General features: G+C 37.3%; 1 protein-coding gene across 1 annotated transcript in view; it reads left to right on the plus strand.

The window, feature by feature from the left end:
- LOC107583458 (WD repeat-containing and planar cell polarity effector protein fritz homolog) overlaps positions 1-23,241 on the plus strand; it is a gene marked incomplete at its 3' end in the record, with an annotated part of 45,086 nt that extends 21,845 nt beyond the window's left edge. The window contains exons 7-13 of the mRNA XM_016269663.1: positions 4,766-4,880; positions 7,341-7,477; positions 10,687-10,878; positions 16,165-16,810; positions 22,271-22,459; positions 22,902-23,025; positions 23,178-23,241. Of these exons, the coding sequence (XP_016125149.1) occupies positions 4,766-4,880; positions 7,341-7,477; positions 10,687-10,878; positions 16,165-16,810; positions 22,271-22,459; positions 22,902-23,025; positions 23,178-23,241 (1,467 nt within the window). The remainder of the gene's footprint in view (positions 1-4,765; positions 4,881-7,340; positions 7,478-10,686; positions 10,879-16,164; positions 16,811-22,270; positions 22,460-22,901; positions 23,026-23,177) is intronic.
- Between the last annotated feature and the right edge of the window lie 1,743 nt (positions 23,242-24,984).

Raw genomic sequence — 24,984 nt, forward strand, 5'->3', positions numbered from 1 at the left:
GTGACTTAAAAATAGTGCGTAAAAAAAGATTAATTAATAGCGTGTTTCTATAATTAATCATGGTTTAAAATTTTAATCATAAATATATTTTCAAATTGAATCTCCAAATTGATGTGGAAACATTAATTTGTAAACAATTTGAAAATATTTGGTATTTAAAATATTTTTTCCCTATATTCCCTCTATTTTGCCTTCATTATTTAATTTATTTATTTATTTATTTTTCTGGAGATAAAATGAGTAATTAGAGCCATTACAGTATTTTTTTAAATACTACATGAAATATGGTGTCACAAACTTCTAATGCAAAACTAATGTCAAACCTTATTGGCTCCTCATTTATATCGTTTTTGGGTGCATGCCTTGATCAGTGTTTTGATTTGGAGCTTGAAAGTTTTGACTTTCATAATATTGATCCAAACAGATGAAACTTCCTAAAAAGAAGCAGGTCCATAGCAAAGACTGAGAGAGAGAAAACAAACATTATATTTTGGCAAGAGACACATTTGTCGAATTTGGAGCATGAAAAATAAAAAAAAATTGGGTTTTAAAAACTTACTTTTTATCACATAGGTCTGGTAGAAAACGAGGAGTAGCTATTTTAATACCTAACTCACAAACCTTTGAGTTTATGTCTGAAATTAGGGACAAGGAAGGAATATTTATATTGGTAAAAGGAAAATTAGATAAAAAAAATGGTTACTTTATTTAATATCTATGCACCTCCTGGCAGTGGGAAATTATTCTTTAAGAAAATATTCCAGTTGATAGCCTCACAAACAAACGGTACTTAGATATGTGGAGGAGACTTGAATATCCATCTCCAACCTAAACTGGACCTGTCTAGCACAAAAATAATGAAGAAAATAATCTCACAGGCTTCAATGGTGCGGAAACTAATAAAAGAGTTGAGCCTAATTGACGTCTGGAGGGAGTTGAACCCTAAAGGTAAACAGTATACATATTATTCGACACCTCACTTAGTTTATTCCAGGATAGACTATTTCTTCATGTTTAAATCAGACCTTCATATTGTTAAAGATTGTAGTATTGGTGTGAGAGATATATCAGATCATGCTGGTGTTTATCTTAAATTACATTTAGATAACATGCCAAAAAATAGAAACTGGCATTTAAACACAGGAATATTAAATGATATAACAGTACAGGAGGAACTGAAAATTGAATTTGAGCACTACCTACAGGACAATGATAATGGAGAGGTTTCACCTCGTGTTATGGGATGCCTTTAAGGCGGTGATACGGGGGAAATTATTCTCTTGACTTCATTCCGGAAAAAGGCCAAACAGACGAAGTTTCAGGAACTACAATAAAAAATAAAATTTTCAAATCTGCTGAATCAAATAAAGACGGTAAGAGAAGAAATCAATAAAATATATGAAGATGATGTGGAAAAACAGGCCAAATTTACTAAACAGAGATTCTATGAAACTGGGCCCAGAGCCATGAAACTTTTAGCTTGGCGTCTCTGCAAGCAAAAAACAAAAAACCTAGTAAAGAATATTAAAATCCCAGTTACAGGGAAAATAAGTAATTGTATAAAGGATATTCTGAACATTTTTGTAAAACTCTTTATTCTCATCTCAGCCATCTCAAACAAACACGCAATCGATTTCAAATTTTCTTGATTCATTGGACTTACCGTCAAACGGCTGAACTAACTCGAATTAGATAAGGCAATAAATAGCTTAAAGACAAATAAATCTCTTGGAAAGGATGGATATTCATCTGAATGGTACAAAATATTTCGCTCTGAATTAACACCCTTACTTCTCAGATCGTTTAACCATACACTTAAAGAGGGAGAGCTTCCACAGTCGTGGAAAGAGGCAATCATATCGGTCATAGATAAACAAGGAAAGGACAGTAAAGAATGTAGCTCATATAGACCCATCTCAGTTCTTAATGTAGATTATAAACTGTATACTTCAATTCTAACAAAAAGATTAGAAACCGTTCTACCAGATTTATTCAAAACAGACAAACCCATGATAATATTAGACATACACTTCAGATAATGAGTCATATAACTAAAAACAAAATGAGTGCAGTCTTTTTTAGCCTAGACGCAGAGAAGGCTTTCGACTCTGTGAGCTGGCTATACTTACAGTGGGTACGGAAAGTATTCAGAGCTTCTACTAAATACTGAGCAAAGGGTCTGAATACTTAGGACCATGTGATATTTCAGTTTTTCCTTTTTAATAAATCTGCAAAAATGTCAACAATTCTGTGTTTTTCTGTCAATATGGGGTGCTGTGTGTACATTAATGAGGAAAAAAAATTAACTTAAATGATTTTAGCAAATGGCTGCAATATAAGAAAGAGTGAAAAATTTAAGGGGGTCTGAATACTTTCCGTACCCACTGTATATCAAGTGCTACACGGGTTCGGTTTCAAGGAGAAATTTATTAATTCTATTAAAACATTATATTCGGCCCCCACTGCAATATTAAAAATAAATGGTCATTTATCTCAGAGAATTACCTTGGAGAGAGGAACTCGACAGGGATGCCCACTTTCCTCATCCTTATTTGCTCTATTTATTGAACCTCTGGCCCAACTAATCAGAGAAAATATGGACACAGGGCATAAATATTAAAGGTAAAGAAGAGAAGATAAGTCTTTATGCTGATGACATCCTTGTTTATTTGAGCAACCCTGAAAATACAATACCTATGTTGTGGTCCTCCCTCAAGGCATTTGGGGGCCTTTCTGGTTATTCATTGACTGTTAACAAAACTCAAATTTTGACATTTAATTGTCAGGCCTTAAAAAAAGATGTATAATTTTAAATGGGACTCTCAGAGCATTAAGTATTTAGGGGTAAATATACCAAGGGATCCCAGTTTAATATATAAATACAATTATGTCCCCATTAATAAGACAATAGAAACAGATGTGAATAGATGGACATTACTCCCATTGGATATGAGCAATAGAGTAGAATCAGTTAAAATGAATATAGTCCCTCGTCTATTGTATTTATTTCAGGCTTTACCAGTTGAAATTCCCCAGAAACAATTTAACGACTGGGACAGAATAATTTCTAGATTTATTTGGAATAGTAAAAAAACACGGATTAAATTTAAAACTACAGTTAGCAAAAGGAAAAGGAGGACGGTCCCTGCCATGCCTTCCAGACTATGCTGCCCAACTGAGAAATTTGCTATGTTGCTGTGATTCAACCTATATTGCCAATTGGAAACAATTGGAAATCTTGCAAAGCCCTATTCCAGTTCAGTCACTTTTAGGTGATAACAATAAATTTAAGGAGATATCTGAAAACATAACTCAGTGGACAAAATGTGGTTTAGAATTATGGTATAAATTGATGAGAAAGTTCAAACTAGAGTATCAGATGAGAATATTAAGTTGGATTGGTTATGATTCTCAGTTCTACCCCGCTCAAATGGATAAAAGGTTTCAAAGCTGGGCACAAAAAGGAATAACTGTTTACTGTTCTATTATATCAAAGGGAGAAAGTCAGGCTTTTCAGAATTTAATGATCAAGTTTGGTCTGGAGAAACAGGATTTTTATAGGCTTTTACAAGCTAGACACTTATGATATGAAAATCAGAAGAGTAACAAATGATTATTCCCCTTTGATAAATGTTCATTAAAGTGTATAATACAAATACTTGTGAAAAACGATTAATATCTGGTTTATATACCTGCATTCAAGATATTAAAGGCCATTCTACTGAGTATATTAAAGAAAAGTGGGAAAAGGAAATGCAGATTTGTATCCCAGCTGAAGAATGACTGAACTTTTGGCATTCACAGTGTATGACTAGTCATTCCAGGGCTCTAAGGGAATTTTGTTGGAAAAATACAATTTGTTTCTTTATTACACCCAGAGTGAAAGCAAAACAAAAAGGAATGACAAATCAGGGCTTCTGCTGGAGGCAGTGCGGGTCATTATCAGCTGATCATGTACATGTCTTCTGGTCTTGTCCAGTTTTAAATCTGTTTTGGTCAGAAATACATTCTAGCATAGAGGAAATCTTGGAAATTGAGATTGAAATCTCAAATCTAATAATAGGAATAAATATCTACTCAGGATTCTACTAGCAGCAGCAAAAAAAGTGATTACTCGACTATGGCTCCAGCAGCCTCCCCCAACAAGAACTCAGTGGGAACAAATAGTTACAGAAATTTACAAGATGGAAAGACTGACATTCAGGTTGAGACTGCAAGAAGAGACTTTTAAGAAACACTGGGGAAAATGGACAATCTATGTATCAAAACAGAGAGAAGACAGATAAATGCCAAAGTGAAATATGTATATTCATTAATGTAAAGGTATGTAATTAGGATCAACGGCTGCTTGATAGTAAGCCTAAGGAAATGAGTATTATGTTTATGAATGTATGACCACAAATATTCACGTATACATGCTTACAAATATTTGCTTATATCGTAACCAGTTGACCAGACTGAAATTTCTTTTACTTTTTATGTTATACTTTGGGAAAGATATTTATGTATGTACCCATGAAGGAGTGTTGTTTGATTGTTATTGTGTTGAAGTTCATAAAAATAAAGTAAAAAAACAAACAAACAAACAGATGAAACTTCCTTTAAAATATCTTCTTTTGTGTTCTGCAGAAAAATAAAAATATGAAGCAATATTAATTTATCTGTGTGAACAGTTTCTTTGAATGTAATTTTCTTGTACTCTTGATTTACAGTCATAGTTTTTGAAACATTGTGACTCTTTCAATGTTCGATACTGTGTGTGTAGCTGCTGTTGAGATCAGGTGTGTTGGTGACCCTTATCCTGGGCGGAGCTCAGGTTGAACGGGTGGCCATTGACAGAACGCTGGTGGGGCGACTACCTCCTGACACCATCAGCGATGGTGAGTAAATGCACACTTGCATGCTACCCTCCCTCTGTCTTTTCTGTTCTTTCTCTCCTCTTCTTGTCTCTCCCCCTCTCCTTGCAGTTTCGCTCACTGCTCATTTTCCCAGCATGGGCCTGGGCGGCATGCACACCCACAGGTCACGAACGTCAGTCCCTTCTGTTTCTCCCTCTTCCGTTACTCCCAATGGAAGTTCGAAAGGCACGGACAAATGCACACACACGTACACGTTGAGGTTCCTCCTGAATCTCAGGGGAATCTGGCATGGCTCCTTGTCTTATTTCTGGTTTGTGAAACTGGACACTATCCCAAATCTGCTAATTATTTTCTCACGTCATGTATTGTTTAGAGCTTATATGGCTAATGCTCTCTGTGCCAGGTCTCTAGATACCTGACAAACCTCTCTCGCTCTCTTTCTCTCTCTCTCACTCTGTCAGCCCACCCCTTCCCTTTTCCTAGTAGCCCCCATAGAGTGCCATTCAGGCCCCCAGAGCCCCTAATTACCAGAGTAATTATATGTGTGTGTGTGTGTGTGAGAGAGAGCGAGAGTGTAAGGGTGGGGGTGCCAGGAGGGCTTCTACATCTGTCACTTATTCAGCTATTTTCTCACACACACAGTCAGACCTGTTCTGGTCGTGATGAAGTTACTTTGTGAGTGCTGTAGTACAAAGAGAGAAATCAAAAACTTTGTTTGGCCTGTGATTGCGATGGACACATTTGTGACCCATAAATTATCTGTACTGCATCTATAGCTGTTTCGTTAGTACAGTCACAGGTTACGATGTTTTAAGATGTATATGGACAATCAAACAATGATAAGAGAGGTGTTTGGGAATATTTGTTTGGTATAAGAAACTCCCACAGTGGTTTTAGGTAAAAACCATCTTGGTATTGAGTCCACTAGAGATGCCCAAAACATAATTACCTACCATTTAAGAACCAAAATATCCGCCATCATCAAATATTGTATTATATTTTTCTAGAAATTAATATCACTGCTTGTAAGCATTTTAGACAATGCTGTAAACATGTTTTAAAGGAATGGAGCATTAACTATTGAATTTATTGATTTATTCTGATTTAACCCACTGCCCACATGTTCCAAAACCTGTTTACTGGCCCCTGGACACAAATTTGGAATATCTTTCGAAGGATTATCATGGAATCTTCCCGTTAATTTGGCCATGATTACTGAACACTAATACATCAGTATGTTTTCTGGAATTTTTGTAATCTTTTAAAAGCATTCTGAATGTTCCATGTTTTTCTTTTTTCTTTTTATTTTCCAAAGGGAAAATATGTCATTTAAATAATCAGTTTTAATTTGGTAGAGTATATGGTTTACACTTAGCTTTTCCAAATCACTCTTGAGCCTCTTAAAGTGACTAAACTATAAACTTTGGTTTATGTAAAAAATGTTCTTTCAATTTCCAAAAATATATTACATTTCCTAACACACAGTACATCAGAATTTTAAGTTCAACATTTTCAAAAACAAAAAAAGTTTCAAAATCTTATGCAAATGTGCATGTTTTCTTTGTTATTGTAGACTTGCTAAAGTAAAACTTAAAAACGATGGTAAAATTACTGCATTTAACACGCTTTTCCTTTGAAATGAGCTCCCTTTTTATGCTTGAATGTGAGATGATTCATAATTACTGCAGAAGCCCTGATATTCCGTCTCTAATTTCTGTTAAGGTTAGAAATTCCAGCCCTGAATATCATCCTCAACTAAACCTGCTTCTCTAAATGGCTTGTATTAATTTTTTCTGCCATTTAATTGGTTTCATAAACAGATTCATTTTTTAGGAAGGGAAGGTTAATTGCTAATCACAGTGTGGAGAGCTTGTCAACAGTTTCACTGCAAATGTCTCTTTAACATGAAAGCTGCATACCCTACAGGCTTTACAGTCTCTCTTTCACTCGCTCACTCTCTCTCTTCTGTGACTCCTTATTAGTCTCTTAAACTACTGCCCTGACTCAAACACTTACGGAAATTATTCATTTAGTGCATTTCTGTGTGTGTGGGTCAGACTTTACCTACGTTTTGGGGACCAAATGTCCTCACAAGGATAGTAAAACCTGAAATCACAGCATTACTTGAACTAGCCAACAGTTGATTCGGTAGGGAGGTAACCATGAAGGTTAGATAAAAGAGGTTTGGACAATAAATATGTCATTAGGTATGTGTAAAAACAGTACAGGTCAAAGGAAAGTGCCCACCATGAAATGCAAACATGTTTTGAGGGATGTTACTTTGAGTTTTGGCACAAAGTTTTTCCAGTGAATTGTGGGGGACATTTGGGGACATCATTGTTTGAAAGAATTATCTCTATCTATAAAAGTAAGAAGGTTTTCTACCAGGGGTAAGTTAGCATTTGAGTCAATCTGTAGTCAAGCTGTAGTCTCACAAGGTCATATGAGTTTTGACCTTTAACCTTTCTCTGTGTTTTTCAGCGGTGATCGGCGATCGCTTCCTGCTATTCACACTGATGGAGAGGAGTCAGGTGTGTCAGGTTTACCTGAACAGGAAGAACCAGAGCTCAGCTGAGCTAGCACGACACATGGAGAAACTCACAGCTGCGGAGATTAAGGTAATGCACACACACACACACACATGCACATACCTTTTACACACACATCTATTGAACACTCGCTCAAAGACATACACGCGCAAGCTCTTCAATGCACAAGCATTAGCACATTTTAGGAGGAAAGGCAGCACAGCCTCTCCTGCTTTCAATTAAAAAGCTTTAATGAGGCTGGTCTGGCTCTTTCCACAGGGCTTTTAGCTCTAATAATTGCCTGGCTTTACTTCCTTTCTTTTACCGCTGGGACAGGTAACACTGTGATTACTGGAGCTCCTCTCTAATGCACACCTGTGGGGAACATCAGGTCCAAACACACAGCACTCCTGTCTTTATAGAGACATTACATCCTTTATGACAGTACATCTGTATATGCCTGACAAATGTTATTCCCTCTGTCACTATTTTTGTTAATTAAATTACAGAAACCTGCAAAAATGTGAAGGTTTTTTATTTAAAAAATGGCATAGTTGGCTATCATTATGTAATTGCTGTAATACTGTAATTGTTATGCATCAAGTAAATATAAAAAAGAAATAAAATGTTTTTTTGAAAGCACAATATCATTTGAAATTTGAGAAGCATTAACTACACAAAGCAGTTTTTCAGTGTGGCGTTACACACTGGTTTCCCACATCAAAGATATTGCTAGAACCTGATATAACAGAAGGAACCAAAATAATTCTCTATTTTGAGATAAATTAAATCTGAAAGTGAACATGTTTACATTTGCATTTATGCATTTGTTTCTGCATCATCAGATACTTTTATCTAAAAAAGATAATTTTTTATATATGTTTAAATAATATTTAATTTTTACATTACATTGCACTGTATATATATATATATATATATATATATATATACACATTTTAATTATAATTTATATATAATTTTTTGAAAGAAATTCATGCTTTTTTTCAGCAAGGATGCATTCAATCAACATTGTTACAATGTTAAACTTTCTATGTATCAAAGAATTCTAAAATGTATAACAGTTTCCACATAAAATATTAAGCAGCAAAACTGCTTTCAACATATTAATAAGAAATGTTTCTTGAAATATCAGCATATTTGAATGCTTTCTGAAGGGTCATGTGACCTTGAAAACTGGAGTAATGGCACTGAAAATTTAGCAATCACAGAAATAAATTACTTTTTTTTATATATATATATATATATATATTTTAAAATAGATATTATTTTATTCTTTTAATTTGTAATAATATTTCACATTGTTACTGTTTTCACTTTATTTTGATCAAATAAAAGCAGCCTTATTGAGCGTAACACCGTGTCTACACCGGACGCAACAAAGCGACAGTTGCAAATCATTTGAATTTGTGTCAGTACGTCATAGATAGTACCGAGGCAGCCGTTTACTGTCGGGGATTTATTGTGTCGCGCCATGCCACATCTAGTGTAGACACAGTCACTGATTATAATGGGTTCTATAGTATTTTGTCACACTGCGCCGCTCGCGTCCAGTGTAGACATGGTGGTGTGTATATATTTAATTAGTTCTTGAATTTCCTGGCAATCAAACCCATGACTTTGGTGTTGCTAGCACCATGCTCTACTGTTTGAGCCAGAGGAACAGAAGATGTACTATCTATATTGTAAGATGTGGCCATTATTACTGCTCTGTAAAATTGGTCACAGCTATGCAGTTTGTCGCTAGCAGAGCAGTGTTGGAGGGGTGAGGTCAAGTCAATCTCCTTCTCTTTAGAGGAAACGAAGGTGATCGCTCCATTCTTTATTCTCCATCCCATTCATTCTCTGGCTTTCCAAATCAACTTGTCTAAAAAAAATTCACAACGGAATTTAAGAGAAAAAAAAATCTTTATTCATTTTCTCTTTGAAAGCATTAACCTCATTTTAATGGGCTTGCCTGCTCCACTGGACTAAGCTTTGAGCCTAATCCTCCAGAAAGAGGGTCTGATTATTGCTGACCAGCAAGCACAGGCAAAATGGGGAATCAAGTTTTGGGGGAGGGCAGAAAGAGACAGAGAGATTAATTTTCCCACAGTCTGTACTTTGTTTTTGTTTATTTATTAATCTTATATAAATCATTTTCATGCTTGATGATACTTAACATGCACGATTAGTCTGTACAGGTGCAGTCTATGAAGGTCAAGGTTAAATGATGAACAGTTTTTGTTGTCATGGACAGACTGTGGTACATTTCTATTCCTCCCTATTGTGCACAGATAGAGTTGTTGACATAAAGAGAGACTCCATGTTTGCTCTCTTGATAAGGCCTTTCAGAATGAAGTATATGGAAATGACTGCTATTATGTTGCATGAATAGGCACTGACTCTATAAGAGCCATATCGTATTTTCATGCCATTTATTTGTACTGTGGGCTACATTAAGGGTCTGGAAAAAAAACCTGTTTTAAAACCTCAGTCCGGAACTGCTGAAATAGCACATGATGAGCCGCCGCAGATATGAGATAGAGTTTAATGCGGAGGTATGAGACAGTGGTGCGGTGTAGGAGAAAATACCGCTCCTTACTGAACTATTATTGCAGTCCCATAAACAGATAGTGGATTTAACTCTCCTTTAAAGGAACTAGTTTTGAATACCTCAGTTATTATGTCTGTGTTTAGGCTAGACAGTCCTGAGTGATTAAAGCTGTTTGTGCATCAGCCAAAAGGCAGGTGTGTCTCAGTCAGGTGCGGCTCATTTTAATGAAATTTGGTAGTCAGACTTAGTCAGCAGCAAAACACTGGCCTGTGCTTCATTAGAAACCTGTCATTTTGGGTGGTTTTGGTGCTGCAAATTTGCTGATGTCTCTTAGATTCTGAGGTATTGATTGAGCAATTATAGAGCAATTACCTTTTTTTTCCATAGTATATTCCTGTTTTTCCTGCAGAATCAAATTCTGGTTCAGTCCTGCCACACTGGAAGCAATACAGTACCTGTCCAAATCTGGGGTTTATGAAAGTGAAAGCATCTAGAGATCTTATTAGCAGTCACACAAATACCTTGTTACCTTCTAAAATCTCACCAAGTGCAGATCAAATGTGGCTATTTCAAATGAATTTAATAAAAACCCCAACAAATAAATAACAATGCCCTGCTACCCGGAGCAGCTCAGGCCACATTAATAAAGCAGCATGCAGCTGTATTGTGTTATGCAGAAGAGTTGGCGTCACGTTTTATAGATGTTTTGTGGTCTGATTCCTTTACGGTTACTGTTCTTCCGCAGGTTTCAGTGGTGGACTTACCTGGTGGAGGACGGCGCGTGGAGCGCCACGTGGGGCTGAACCTGACGCAGGATGTAGTCGTATGCTGGTGGCCCCTCTGTAACGAGGAGGTTAGGCCTTGGTCTCCCGTCCCTAGTGCAGTGGACAGGGCCAACCTGGTGCTGCTCGCCTGCTCGGATACACCAGGCCTTACGGTGAGCAGACACTGACATTCCTTCAGGGTTGGTTTTTTTAACTCTCTCTGAACTAATATTTTTTGGGTGATGAAATTTTGGACAAACGTGAAGGTCAGATAATAACCAGGGTGTGACCTCTTAAATAATATAACTACTTTTAATAATGCCCTCGCAATACTCTGCTGCTCAAGCTTTCAGAAAGATTATCAATCCCTTTTTCGCCCTAGTCTTTTTGTCCCATTTTACCTTTCTTTTTTCCCTTTGTCATGCTTTACCAATCACCATTGTGTTTCTCAGTGAGCTGCTGTAACTCGCAAACTGTTCACTTGAACTTTTTCTTTACGTGAACAGCCGACCTTTTACCTTTGAGCCCCCTTCCTGTGTAGCTAACGCTCTTTCATTGTAGTGTGTTCTACCCTGCAGCAAATCTCTAATTACGCAACAGCTATACAGAGGCGCAAAAAAAAAACTTTTTCTTGATTCTAGAATTTTTTTGCATATCGAATAGAGCTGCAGTACACACACCAATCCATCATTGTTTTTAAAGGTACCACTCATTTTATACGTCACACTGGATACTCTAGCAGTAGCAGATAAAGTATCATGCATATATACATATATATATATATATATATATATATATACACATATACATATATATTTCATAATTTAGTTTTTTTTTTTACTCCGTTATCAATTTTCATTATTTAGTTTTTTATAAAGTAACTAGTATTCAACTGGTTATGTGATCTGAACATGACGGCCCCATGCAGTGAAACAAAATAAAACAGAAATAAAAATGTACTGTAAAATTTTTTAGGCTACTGATATGACTATGGAGGCCACATCTCCAAAGTACTATTCCTTTTTTGTGTGTAAAACTTTTTTAAATGAGCAGCTCTCAGGAACTTCACTATAAGTAAACAAAAATCAGCACACTGCCACTGCTGCTCCCAAAGATGTATTAAAAAATAAAAAAGTACACTAATAAATAAAATCAACTAATTACCCAATCGTCCAATAAACGAAAAATAATATAAAATAATAATAATAAATAAAATCCTATAAATTAGTTGACTAATCATGTCAGGTGTGATAGATCATGTTGATATAAATTGTACTCTTCTGTGCACTTGTTGTTTGCCTGACGAAGACCTTAGTGTCGAAACGTTGTGTTGATTTTAATAAATTGATCTTTGGGAGCAGCAGTGGCAGTGTGCCGATTTTTGTTTACTTATAGTGAAGTGCTTTATTTGATCAAGCACCTGCCTAAAGTTTCTGGATGTGTGCATATTATATTTTCTTCGAGCTCTCAGGAACTGCTAATAACACTGTCTGTTGATTTCTCCATATCTACTGTACATTCTAGTGCCTCTCAGCACTGTTTAATGTGGGATGGCGACGATTCAAAAATCAGCAAGCAATGCTTAAGCTCCCAACATTGCACTCTGGTTTTAAACATATGCAAAATCTTCCCTCACAGAGCAGTGGATGAGAGAGACGGGTAAACGGAGCTGCATTTCCAATCATAAATGCAGCTAATGAAAACAAACAAGGGTTAGAAAACTGCTAAATAAAAAAATATAAGGGGGCAGCATGGAACAACGCTGGATTGCTCTGGTTGGAAATGAACCCTGGATTTATCCTGGGCCATCACCTATTTATTTTCCTCTCTCTCTCTCTCTCTCTCTCTCTCTCTCTCTCTCATTTTTCTAAGGTTAAAAAACATTAAAGTGTCTCTCGCCTTCATCGTTTCTAATTAAAGTGTTTGTTGTCATTTTCAGATCCGTGGTGTGAAATCAAGCTAGCAGTTTATGTAAGACGCGAGCGGTGAATCAAACGGTTCGCTCGGCGCACAGACACACACTTCAATCAATTCTGCCTCATATATATGTTCCCTTTGTTAAGTTTGCTATCTGCATGCTAAACCCATTTTCTGCTTAGTCTTCAGCATTTAAAAAGTACGCTTTTTTTCCCTATGTGGTCTTAATTCTTACCCCTCGCAGATAAGCACTGCCAAGAGACACATGGGGAAAAACACTCGTACACACACTTTTATTTATGCAAACGTTTAACATTTTTAATCAATTCCCGTTCCTGGAATTTAATAATTTTAATAAAAATAATGTTTATATATACACTTATTTTGCATGTTGAGGTGTTATGTTTTCAGTAAGCATTTGATATCTCTCTCTTTTTTTTTTTTGATAGTTGTTTTGCATATTGGGGTGGTTGTTATGTTTTCCGTACACATTAGATGTTGTTGAATATCCTGTTATCTCTCGCAGAACACTTCTCTTTTCATTCGTTTGATCTGTATATTTACCAGGCATCTTTACTTTATTTACAAATTGACACATTTCTTGTGTCTTCAACCTAACACATATTATCCTTTTCACTGAATGTGAAATGAAAGCAGAAATAGTTTTACAGTTTTTAGGCCTGTGTGAAAGTACTCCAGACATCACACATTGACCGTGGAGTCGGTGGCTTTCAGGGACGTCCACTTTTTAAAAGAAATTCCTTGAGTAAATGTTATAGCCACAAATGGTCTCGCACAAACTAAATGTTGTGCTGCTTAATTTTTGTGGAAACAGTGAAACATTTTTTTCAGGATTCTTTGATGAATTGAAAGTTTAAAAAATGTGCCATTTATTTGAAATATAAATCTTTTGTTATGTTATATGTCTTTACAGTCACTTTTGATCAATTTACCGCATACTTGCTGAAGAAAAAAATATATTTTTTAAATCTGACAGACCCCAAACTTTTGAATGGTAGTGTATATTTACACACATTTTTTAACACAGCCACCTTTTTGACTGCAGTATTTATCCTTCTGCTGAATATATTTCCCTCATTTTTTGAATGTATTCCTTATTCAGTGACTCTCTGACGGTGTTGATTTGATTTTAGAAGGCTCATGTGGAATGGTTTCAATCTCTGTCATTTTTCTGCGCATGGCTGCTGTTATGATTCCAGACCATGTTATATATGAAGAGAAAAGGTCCGAGTGGAATGTGATTTCTCGGGTTAAATTCTTGGGCATGTGCAGGTGCAGTAGAGCGAATGCTTCTGTGTTGATTTCATGCCACTGCGGCCTGACAAGCATCTGAGTAGTGTACACACACACACACACATTTACACACACCAGAAGAGCGGAGACTCGGCAGCAAGGACTTTCATAGATTGCCCTCATCATCATCTCCCTTTCTCTCTCCCTCTCTCACTGTCCCCCTCTCTCTCGCTCTCTCTCACTGTTTGCTCTCTGAGCTGGAAAATTGGCTCAAAGAGCTCTACTGCTGTGAACAAGGCCTGCTGCTCAGCTGGACCTCTTTGGGTTTATCTTTCAAGCTGCAAAAGAAAGTCCAGAGAAGAGAAGAAAAGAAAAGAATAGTTTTGACCAGTGACTGAAACCAATAACTAACAGAGACTCACTTACCACTGTTCTCTCTCTCTCTTTCTCGCTCTCCTTTGCACCTCCCCAACTCACCAAGATGCCGTTTGTCTTTGTGAAATTGAATCTGTCATTGTTTCAGTGGCAGCTGTGGGATTTGCAATGTTTGTGTGTGCGTGTGTGTGAATGAAGGTCTTAAGAAGGATCACTCTGTGAAGATGTTAAAATCTTTATGGCGGGGGGGGGAAAGACACTCGAAATGTCCCCCAGTGCTGAAGCAAACATACTGCCTCTCAACCGGCTCTCCTTTATTTCTTCACCTTTTTGTTTTTGTTTAGTGTTACCGTGGCAAAGAGCTTAGCGCTTTCTCTCTATGGCTATCCGTTACTACTAAACCGGATAAACAAGTGTGAGGATTGTGCAAATTCTCTGTAGTTCCTGATGGCACTTCTAGTCTGCGATTTTACGCTCACAACAAAGCACAATGCTGTTCAAGACGTTTTAAATGTGTATATTAATAGCCAGAATAGTATCAGTAGCACTATCTTGCATGGTATTAGCAAAGCATTAGCCTCGTGAGGTCACAAATTCTGGCCTGAGCTGCAAGCTGACCAACTTAAAGTGGCCTGAAAAGGTGTTCAACCTAGCTCTAGCTAGATTTTACTAGCTTAGTGCTTGCGGGGTCAACATTATCGTAGTATTAGCCAAAGCAGTTGGGGCGTTGGTCTTTTGCTAGCATGGTCAGTGGGGTGTTGGTTTTGAGCCCGGGCCCAGCTGTGGACAGGCCAAGAATGGGGGCCTCTGTGGCTGGGGCAGGTGTGTCTCAGCGGGGCCTGGCTCTGTGGAGAACTGGCACTGTTCCGGATCTCCCCTCTGTGCTGTCAGCAACTTCTCTCCCGCCCTCTCACTAAACCCCTCTCACCCCCTGGGGTGCAGCGGGAGTTGGCCCAGGGGGGATTACAGCTAAAAAAAAAAAAAAAAGACAAAAAAAACTCATCCCCTGCTTTCACAGAAACCATCGGCAACCCGCTTAACTCAGTCTCCTACGCTGGCGCACACGCCACTGTTCTGTGCCAGCCTATCACTCTCAGTCTCTCTCTCACCGCACCATCTGCACCAGAAACACACATACTACAGGTAAACCCAAACTTCCTGCGTGCTGCCGTCTGATAGGACACTTTTTAAGCTGTTTGTGTGCACATTTTGAGGTTAAATCTCCAAACAAATTTGATCAACATGTGTGTTGAGCCTGTGATTTCTACTGTTTCAGGGATGGCGGAGCCCATGCTGAATATTTACTTTTGCAAAATGTTTGTAACTTTTGGTTTACCTGTGGTTCTTCAAGACTGCCTGTGTCTTTCTCTGGTTCTGTTTGACTTCACAGTGGGTTATTACTTGTATATATTTTGTATACTTGTATATATAATTTGGAAATATAATTTAGTTACACATTTTTCTAAGAGTTGAGGCATAGTAGAGCACATGCTTTAATGCATTGAGCTGTGGTGGCCAAAGGCTTTTTTAATATATTGATTATAATGAATATTTTAAGATTATTCATTCTTTATTTCACTACAGTATTATACAATATATATAATATATACAATATATATTTTACAGTTTCAGGAACAAGTATATGAACTAAAAAGCAAGTATATGAACTAAACAAAGTATGTGAACATTTTGTCTGTTGTGACAAATGAGGAGGGAAAACGTATGTGAACCCTTCGTTTCAGCAGAAATAACTTTCACCAAATATTTCCTGTAATTGTGAATTAGGCATGCACAACCAATTTATAATTAAATTGAACTGGTAGATGCAAGGGTTCACATACTTTTTCTGAAAAAAACAAAAAAACAATAATTAAATGAAATTAATTTTTGCCTCCCTGTTTCTCTCTGTGTAGGTTTTGAGCTCTATCCGAACTGACGGGAACCCTATAGACTGCAGATTCAGTTTGACCCAACCCTACCATGTCCTGACCATGGAACTGCACCAAGAGGCCAAATACTCCACGTCTGAGCTGTACGAGGAGGCCCAGACTCCTGAAGTTCAAAACTGTGTGTATGAATGTGCTCGTGGACATCTCCAATGTCTGTCCGGCTCTCCTCTACCCCTGACATCCAAACCCATAACCTGTTGTCGCGACCCGCTGGAGCGCTGGGTTCTCTTGGGGCTTCAGGACTGCTCTGTGGTTCTTTTTGACCCACAATCAGGCCACTCGCAGTGGGCCTCCTGCTCCATGGTGCCGGTGGTACTAGCATGGCATCCTTCAGGAGCTCTGCTGATGGTGGGCGGAAGTCAAGGCGAGCTCCAGTGCTTTGATATGGGGCTCTCACCTCTCCCTCTGCGGCTAGTGAGTGAAGAACCGACTCCTGACTCTATAGGCCCCAGCCTGCAACTCTCTTGTCACATAAAAACCTCTGAGGGGCTAGAGGGGATCCAATGGGCCTACTGTCCGATATCCCATGGAAATGAGGGTCTGGAGGCAAATGACTTACTGCTGCTTCGGTTTCATGGAGGGCCGCTTGCTGCACTGAAGCTAAGACTAGGTCAGTGGGACCTTTATGTAGTCTACTTGATTGAAATCAGAGTAGAGCATTTGAAGTATAGAGCTAAAGATTCTTGAACATGATTGTATTTATATAGCCTGGGGACATAAAACACAAATGCAAAACACTCTTACAGAGAGAATTTACACTACACACTTATGGCGCTTTTCCACTGCATGGTATGGCTCGGTATGGTTAACTTTTTGGGGGTTTTCCACTGGGTACAGTACCTGGTACTTTTTTTTAGTACCACCTCGGTTGGGTTCCAAGCGTACCGTACCGTTACCAAAACGTGACGTGTAAACTCTGCTGATCACTGATTGGCCAGCGAGAATCGTCACTACCTGCGTCACTGAGCTTGCGACATGAGACACAAACAGAACCGCTAGATTTAAATCAGCACAGCCAGCGAAGGATCGAACGCAACTGTTTTGAACGAACGCACCTTTTTTTAACAACCAAAAAGTGGCTGTTCCCCCTGTTGCGGAAGAACAGACGTTCCTCTCGTTGATAGCAGAGGAGCGGATCCAGCGAGAGCTTGATGGGGCGACGCGGAATGAAAACGTTTTTTAGGAGTCGCCGCAACTATAACGACATGTAAATAATCCCGCCCACTCTAAAGCGGTACTGAACTGCCGTGGAAACGCGAGCCGAGCCGAGCCGTGCCGTACCGTACTGAGCCGTACCGAGCCGAGTCGTACCACGCAGTGGAAAAGCGCCATTACACTATCATTCAAAAGTTTGGGGTCAGTAAGTTTTTTTTTTTATAACTTTTGTTTATACTGCAAGGATGCAGTAAATAGAACAAAGATGGCAGTAAAGAAATTTGTTTCAACATTTTTCTATTTCAAATAAATACTGTTCTTTTGAACTTTCTAACCATCAAAGAATACTAAAGAAATGGTTCCACAAAAATATTAAACATCACACATATTTTCAACACTGATAATAATTAGAAATATTTATTGAGCAATAAATCAGCATATTAGAATGATTTCTGAAGGATCATGTGACCCTAAAGTAATGGATACTAAAAGTTTAGCTTTGCCATCACAGGAATAAATTACATTTTAAAACATTAAAATAGAAAAAACATTTTTTATTGAAATAATATTTCACAATATCACTTTTTTTTCTGTACTTTTGATCAAATAAATGCAACCTTGAACATAAGAGAGACTTTTTTCAAAAACATCAAGTCTTACCGACCCCAAACTTTTGAATGGTAATGTACTGTATATGAAATAAATATTTTAATTGAAATATTATTAAATAACAGGTCTGTGTATCTGTTTATAATCTGAATTTGTTCTAAATCAAAAACTGATTACTTCACAGACATAAGAGAACATATTACACAGTTCTGATATTGGATATGTAGTTTATTTTCTACTAAGAAAATACATTACTTTTCTCAATAATTTTTTTTATATAAAGTCATAGTTGTGGCGTAGTGGTCAGTGCACATTCTTTAACACATTGAGCTGTGGTGCTCAGATAAGTGACATGTTTGAATCTCGCCCATGACCTGATTCCCCTCTTCTTCCCAGTTTCAAGGAAACTAAGTGCCCAGGAATTTTTTTTATGTCACATGATGAAGATTTGATGTCACAATCCTTCCACACTTTGGCAAATCTAGTGATTAGTCTTTCCAAAAATAATAATTGTAGCAACCCACTATCCTGTAAAGGACACGCATAAGACCAGCCAATCAGATTAGAGCTTGTCCAACCGAGAGAGTGCGTGGTGTTATTGTGTGTTATATACTTCGGAGTGTGAGTGTGCCATCTGAGATTGCGTTCATTGTAGAACTGTAGAAGCACACAGACATTTGAGGGAATAGCAGAGGCAGGGGCCAAGTCTTCTGCGGTCACTCAATACCCACCCCTGGGCTGCCACCTCCAGGTGCGTTCTGGGATGCATTTCTCCGATAAATCATTTACAGTGGCTTACAGTCCCTCAGGGCCCCAGATAAAGTTTGCCAATCAAAACCTGCCCATGCCTAGAGTTTAATTTTGACTTTGGAAGTGAATGTGACTCCCAGCGACTCTGTCAAAGTTTTAAATGGAGAGCGTCAGCAAGAGAAAGAGTTTTCTATGAGAGAGCGGTAGAAAGCAAGGGAGGGTGGAAGAGAGAGAGAGCGACAGCAGTTCCCTCTCCTCTGATCGCGTGCCAAGGTTTTGATGAAGAAAGCAAACGCACATCCTTTCCGACTGGTAATTCGGAGCAGCTATTGAGCAGCACTCGTTTGCCCATTTGTCTATTTATTTGTTTGTGAACGTGTTCGTTGGGCTTTTCTTGCTCACGTGCCCATATTTATTGACTTATATCTCTAGAACTGCTACATGATGAAGTGAGTGAATCGGACGCGCAGAGGATGAAAGAGTTGGCAGACCTCCAGTCTTCCCAAGGAAGCAGCTCTTTCTTTTTCTTTTGCTAACCCTCCCTTCTTTTTTTCCTCTCCTCCCTGAGTTATCTCATCTGGGCACGCGCTCGGCACAGGAGAGCTGCTGTACGGAGTGGATACGGGGGGCAGCTGGCCAGCACACTCTGAGAAAGTGAAAAAAAAAAAGACATTGAGGGGGAAACAAGATTAATTTAAAGGAGAGGAAATTGCACAGCATTGCAGTTTGGAGCCCTTTGGTTGCATCACATAAGACACCCTGTTTGTTTTGGTTGTGTCATTATGCCTATATATTTATAAAATATTTCAAATAAATAAATTAGTGGGGTCTTTTTATACCACTTACCACAATTAAGAACAAGAAAAACAACTTCAGTTAGAGTCCAAATGAGTATTTTGTTATCACAATCACTATCACAAATTCTCATAAATGAAGGTCACCTAACTGTCAAGGTTTTTCACTTCACAGAACAGTTCAATTTTTTACTTTATTTATTTAAAAGACCGTAACAATTGAATTTTGTATTTTATTTCATATTTTTTAAGTAACAATTAAATGTTGTACTCCAATTAATTTTGTTCTCCAAAGTCCAAATTATTTTAATTTTTTAACACAATCAACAATTAATGTAATGAAATTTATGACTTCTTATTAATGTCACCTAACTGTTCTTTAAAGCTTTTTTACTGGACAGAACAGTTAAATGTATTACTTATGTTACTTATTTATTTATTTAAAAAATGGTAACAATTCAATTTTGTCTGTATTTGTTTAAAAATGTTCATATAAATGTGTAAAAACCATATATGTGTAAACTAACTGTTAATCGGTGCACTTTTCATCCTCAGCCTTTTCTTTTTCAATTTGTTTTGTCTCTCTGCAGCTCTTCTGTGTCTGTGCTGACTTCTGTAATTTCTCTCCACACTGTTATTAGTCACATTAGTTCACTCTTCAGGGGTTTGTGGGAGGCGGCCTGTTAATTTCCCACATGCAGTTTTAATTGGACCCTACCTGACCTCCTTACCAAATTCACTTACAAAAAAATGGTGGCTGTCGTTTTATTTGCCGCAAAATCGTGCCTCCTTCTGCTCTCAACGTCCACAGGAGATGATTTCTGTCCAAGAGGGGAGTTAAAATTGGTTTAGCAACAGAAAGAGATAACAAACATGGGTCATTTACTTTACTTTGCTGTGTTATGTGCAGGTTCCTTCATGTTTAAGACTTCAGGAATCATGAATACAGAGGGTCTTGAGGGGTTGTTTTATTGATAGGCAACATATTTCTCGGTTTGTGTGGTGTTTGTCAATAATATTATGGTGCGTGTGGTTTTCGTGGCTGTGCTAATGGTCTCCTGTTGAGAAGTGAGCAAGGTTAAGCGTAGCTGTGATTGAGTGTGCCGTTCAAAAGCAGATCCAGTATGGCTGGATTAAGCTCTGTTACATTATTAAAGCCACCTTTACGGGTGTCAACCGCCTCAGGTGATTACTGTTCATTGTGATCACCGACACTAACATTCACAGAAAGTTAGCAAGAGAACAGACAGATGAGAGTTAGAAATAGAAAGATGTGTCTGAGAGAGAAAGAAAAAGAACAGGAATTAAAGGAAAAGAGAGAGGGCAGCGGATACAGAAGAATGAATGTGTGTGTGTGTGAAATGCAAGGAAAAGTTTTAGTGGTTAAATATATGAAATGCTCTTGACGCACTATGAAATCTGAAACTACTGTAAATTTAGCACTCACCTGAAGATATTAAAGATAATAGCTGATAAAGTAACAACAGTAACAAAAACTATGCAGGGCCTATAACAACAACAGATTTTTTAAAGTATTGTAAATTTTGTACATATATAATAATTAATACCATTATATACACTACCATTAAAAAATTTGAGATCAGTCAATTGATATATTAGAATGATTTCCTAAATATCATGTGACACTGAAGTCTCAATTAATGGCTGCTGAAAATTCTGCTTTGCCATCACAGGAATAAATTACATTTTCAAATAAAAAACCGTTTGGATTTGGAATTTATATCATATTCAACAGTAATATTGTTTTTACTGTATTTTTGATTTAATGAATGCAGCCTTGGTGAGAATAAGAGACTTTTTTTCGAAAACGACAAACCTTTAAATGGTAATGTATGTCAAAGTATATCATCATGATGTAAAATTAGTGTTTATTGTCCTCATCTCATTTGCCTTCAAAAATTGTATTTTATCATATAGTAGCATGATATCTGGCATCTAACACCCTAATCTCTATAGACAACTGTATTAGTATCAGCTGTTAAAAAAATCCTTATCAGTCGAGCCTTAATTTTTACATTTAGACCAGTTTGAAGAAAACTAATCTGTATGACCCTTTTGTGGTTAAAATAGTGTGTGATTGTCTTTTAGGTAAATGCACATATAAGAAGCTTTGTAAACAGCTGAAGGTTCATCCATTAGCTCCATTAGCTTAGATATCCATTCAGCTGCTCAACCCTCTCTGGTTGATTCTCTGCTGTATATGGCATTTTTTAAAGCATCTGCCATTTCTCTTAAAGGTAATTCACTAAACTAACTGTCAGCCGTATCCACACCAACGAGTATGTTTAACCTGAATCGACTGCATTTGCTGTGTGTCACAGTTCAGTTCACACACACACACACACACACTCACACACACACCTCTCAACAGTGCTACAGGGAAAGAGCACAGACTGAAGATCGATCCAAATGTCAATGGCAATCTTACAGAGCGTCGCCTCTAAAGATCTCCCTCCTCATATGATTCAGAGCTTCCACAACCTCTTTCTCGCTTTCTCCGTTCTGTGGAATTGTGAAAATTCCAAATATTATTTTTGTTTATAATATAACATAACAAAAATGGGACAGTAATGGAAAGGGATTGAGTCGATTAGGTCTAGTATTTGATGGAAATACTGTAACTTTTGGACTTTCCTACAGTATTTGCTTCTTTTAAGTCTGCTTCAGTCATCATATATTTCATATGTGTCACTTCACAACCATTCAATAACACCAATAACATGTATTTATTCTATGTGCAGGTGTGTTCAATGGGGCTCAGCTAGGCCCAGGTGATCTGGTACAGCACCGTTTGCGCTGTGAGGAGGTGAACACAGCACTGGGAATTCTGGGTAATATGGACTGGGCCATGATGGGAGCAGAGTGTTACAGGTCACTCAGCTCCATCACAGATCACCTGCTGAGAAAACCACTGGACCAGCAAACTGAAGGTAAAGACTCCAGACCTGCAGGCTTTGATTTCTGAACAGAGACTAAACCTAAACTTAATTAGTGTCAGGGAAAGTGCAGCTTAGAATCAAAAAGGTCTTTACTCTTCAAAATAAATTTAAATCTCGTTATGTGCTCTGGTGCTGAGAACGATAGCTAATAGGACCATGGACCACTATAAAACATATATGTATGGTTCAGAATTAAAGTAAAAGTAGTTTGACACTTTGTGGTTGTTAAAAGTTTGCTTTACATCATTAACATTCCTAGCTAATGTCCTAACTAAAGGAAGTCACTGTTACCACCTTGAAGTTTTGTTTTGAGAAATGCTCTAGTATAATTTGTTTGCAGATTTCACTTTGTTTGATATTTTGTATGTAATGCAATGAGAACGGATTGGGGCCACTGCTTGTACATATTTGATCCTGTTGAGTGTGATTGCAGGTCAGTTGGAAGCTGTGCTGGGGATGTTTTATGCCCCCTGCAGACCCCTCTCAAACACTGTCATACTGGAGTACAGAGATCCCATCAGCCGATACGCCCGCCGATTCTTCCATCACCTGCTCAGGTACACACATAACACACACTCTACATACAGTACACACCACCTCCTTCATCTGATTAATTCCTCTTCAGTTGAAAACAATAATTAAATAAAAATCAGCAGTCAGTCAGGTGTTCAGAAATGGCTTTGCAATGCTTCTGACTTCTCTCTTCCAGACACCAGAGGTTTGAAAAAGCCTTCTTGCTGGCTGTAGATATCGGTGCGAGAGATCTGTTCATGGTGAGCACACACTTTCAGACATGCACATACAATGGCAACAAAACAATACAACAAATATCTCAATTTAGTTCATTTTTCAATAACTTGATAACACGTTTGCATGTTGACGGTTCTGTCAGATGTCGGTTAATGGTCACATGAAATGCAGGTAAATACATTTTTTTATATTCTGTCTTTTTTAGTAAGTGTTTTTATTTTAAGTTTTATTTATTTGTTTTTGTCTTTTTATTTTAATTTTACATTATTATTTAATTATTAGATTTTTATCAACTCACAAAAATTCAGCTTTAGAAACCTCTAGGAGTTCACAAACCCTAGATTGGGGTTACCTTCAAAGTATGGGATCAGTAATATTTTATTTTAAATAAATAATTTTATTCAGCAAGAACACATTAAATTAAGCTACAGTAAAGACATTTGTAATCACATAAATGTTGAACTTTTTCTTCATCAAATAATCCTAAAACAAAGGTATCAGGAATGTTGAGCAGCAATACTGTTTTCAACATTGATAATAATAAGATTGGTACTTGAGCACCAAATCAACGTATCAGAATGATTTCTGGATCATGTAACATTTCAGTTTTTTTTTTACTGTTTTTGATCAAATAAATGCATCTTTGGTGAACATAAGAAACCTATTTCAAAAACATTATAAAACTCTTACTGTCCCAAACTTTTGAATAGTAATGTACATTTTGTACATATGAAAATGTTCAAAAATGCAAGCAGAAAGCATGTTTTAACTAATTTAATTAAGTCTTTATAAGTTAGCATAATCATAGCTTTTTATGTATTTAAAAATAAATTAATCTGTGATCATGCCTATATATATATATATATATATATATATATATATATATATATATATATAAAATATTTCAAATAAATAAATTATTAGTGGGGTCTTTTTATACCACTTACCACAATTAAGAACAAGAAAAACGACTTAAATTAGAGTCAAAAAGAGTTTTATCACAACCACACAACACTTCTCATAAATGAAAGTCACCTAACTGGACAAAATAGTTACATTTTGCACTATTTATTTATTTACAAAACACTAACAATTTAATTTTGTAATTTATTTTATATTTTAAGTAGCAGTTACATTTTGTAATCCAATTCAATTATTTTTATTTTTATTTTTTTATCACAATCAACAGTTAATGTGTTTTATGACTTCTCATAAATGAAGGTCACCTAACTGTTCTTTAAAGCTTTTTTACTGGACCGATCAATTAAATGTATTACTTTTTTGTATTGCTTATTTATTTGTTTATTCCCTATTAGCGTTCACACTGGCCGCTGTCTCCTTCTTTCTCTCTGTCCTTTTTTCATGCAGTTCCTCTCTCTCCCTCCTTCTTTCACGCCGATCACTCTCGTTCCAATTCATTCCCCGCTAAGTGCTGCTGCTGAGGGCCCCAATTGAAAAGGTGGAGCTCGAGCCACACAAGCCTGAAAGGGCAGAGAAGAGAGGGAGGGAGGGAGAGAGAAAGGCCAAGGAAACCTGGATCTGTTATTCTTGGGACATGCACTGGGAAAACGAAAAAGAGGAAGGATGAGAGAGACGAAAGTGGCAAATTATGAATGGCCCATGAATATCAGTCCTTGTGAATCAACAAAGAACAGACAGAGAGGGAGCTAAAGGCAGAGAAACAGAGAGAGGGAGCTAAAGGCAGTGGCGTTTCACCCTGCGGTTTTGGCTCTTGGCTAATTAGCCACAGAAGTTAAATTAAACCA

This window comes from Sinocyclocheilus grahami, unplaced genomic scaffold, assembly GCF_001515645.1.
Source record: "Sinocyclocheilus grahami isolate Dianchi unplaced genomic scaffold, SAMN03320097.WGS_v1.1 scaffold4.1, whole genome shotgun sequence".
In the NCBI taxonomy this organism is placed as follows: domain Eukaryota; kingdom Metazoa; phylum Chordata; class Actinopteri; order Cypriniformes; family Cyprinidae; genus Sinocyclocheilus; species Sinocyclocheilus grahami.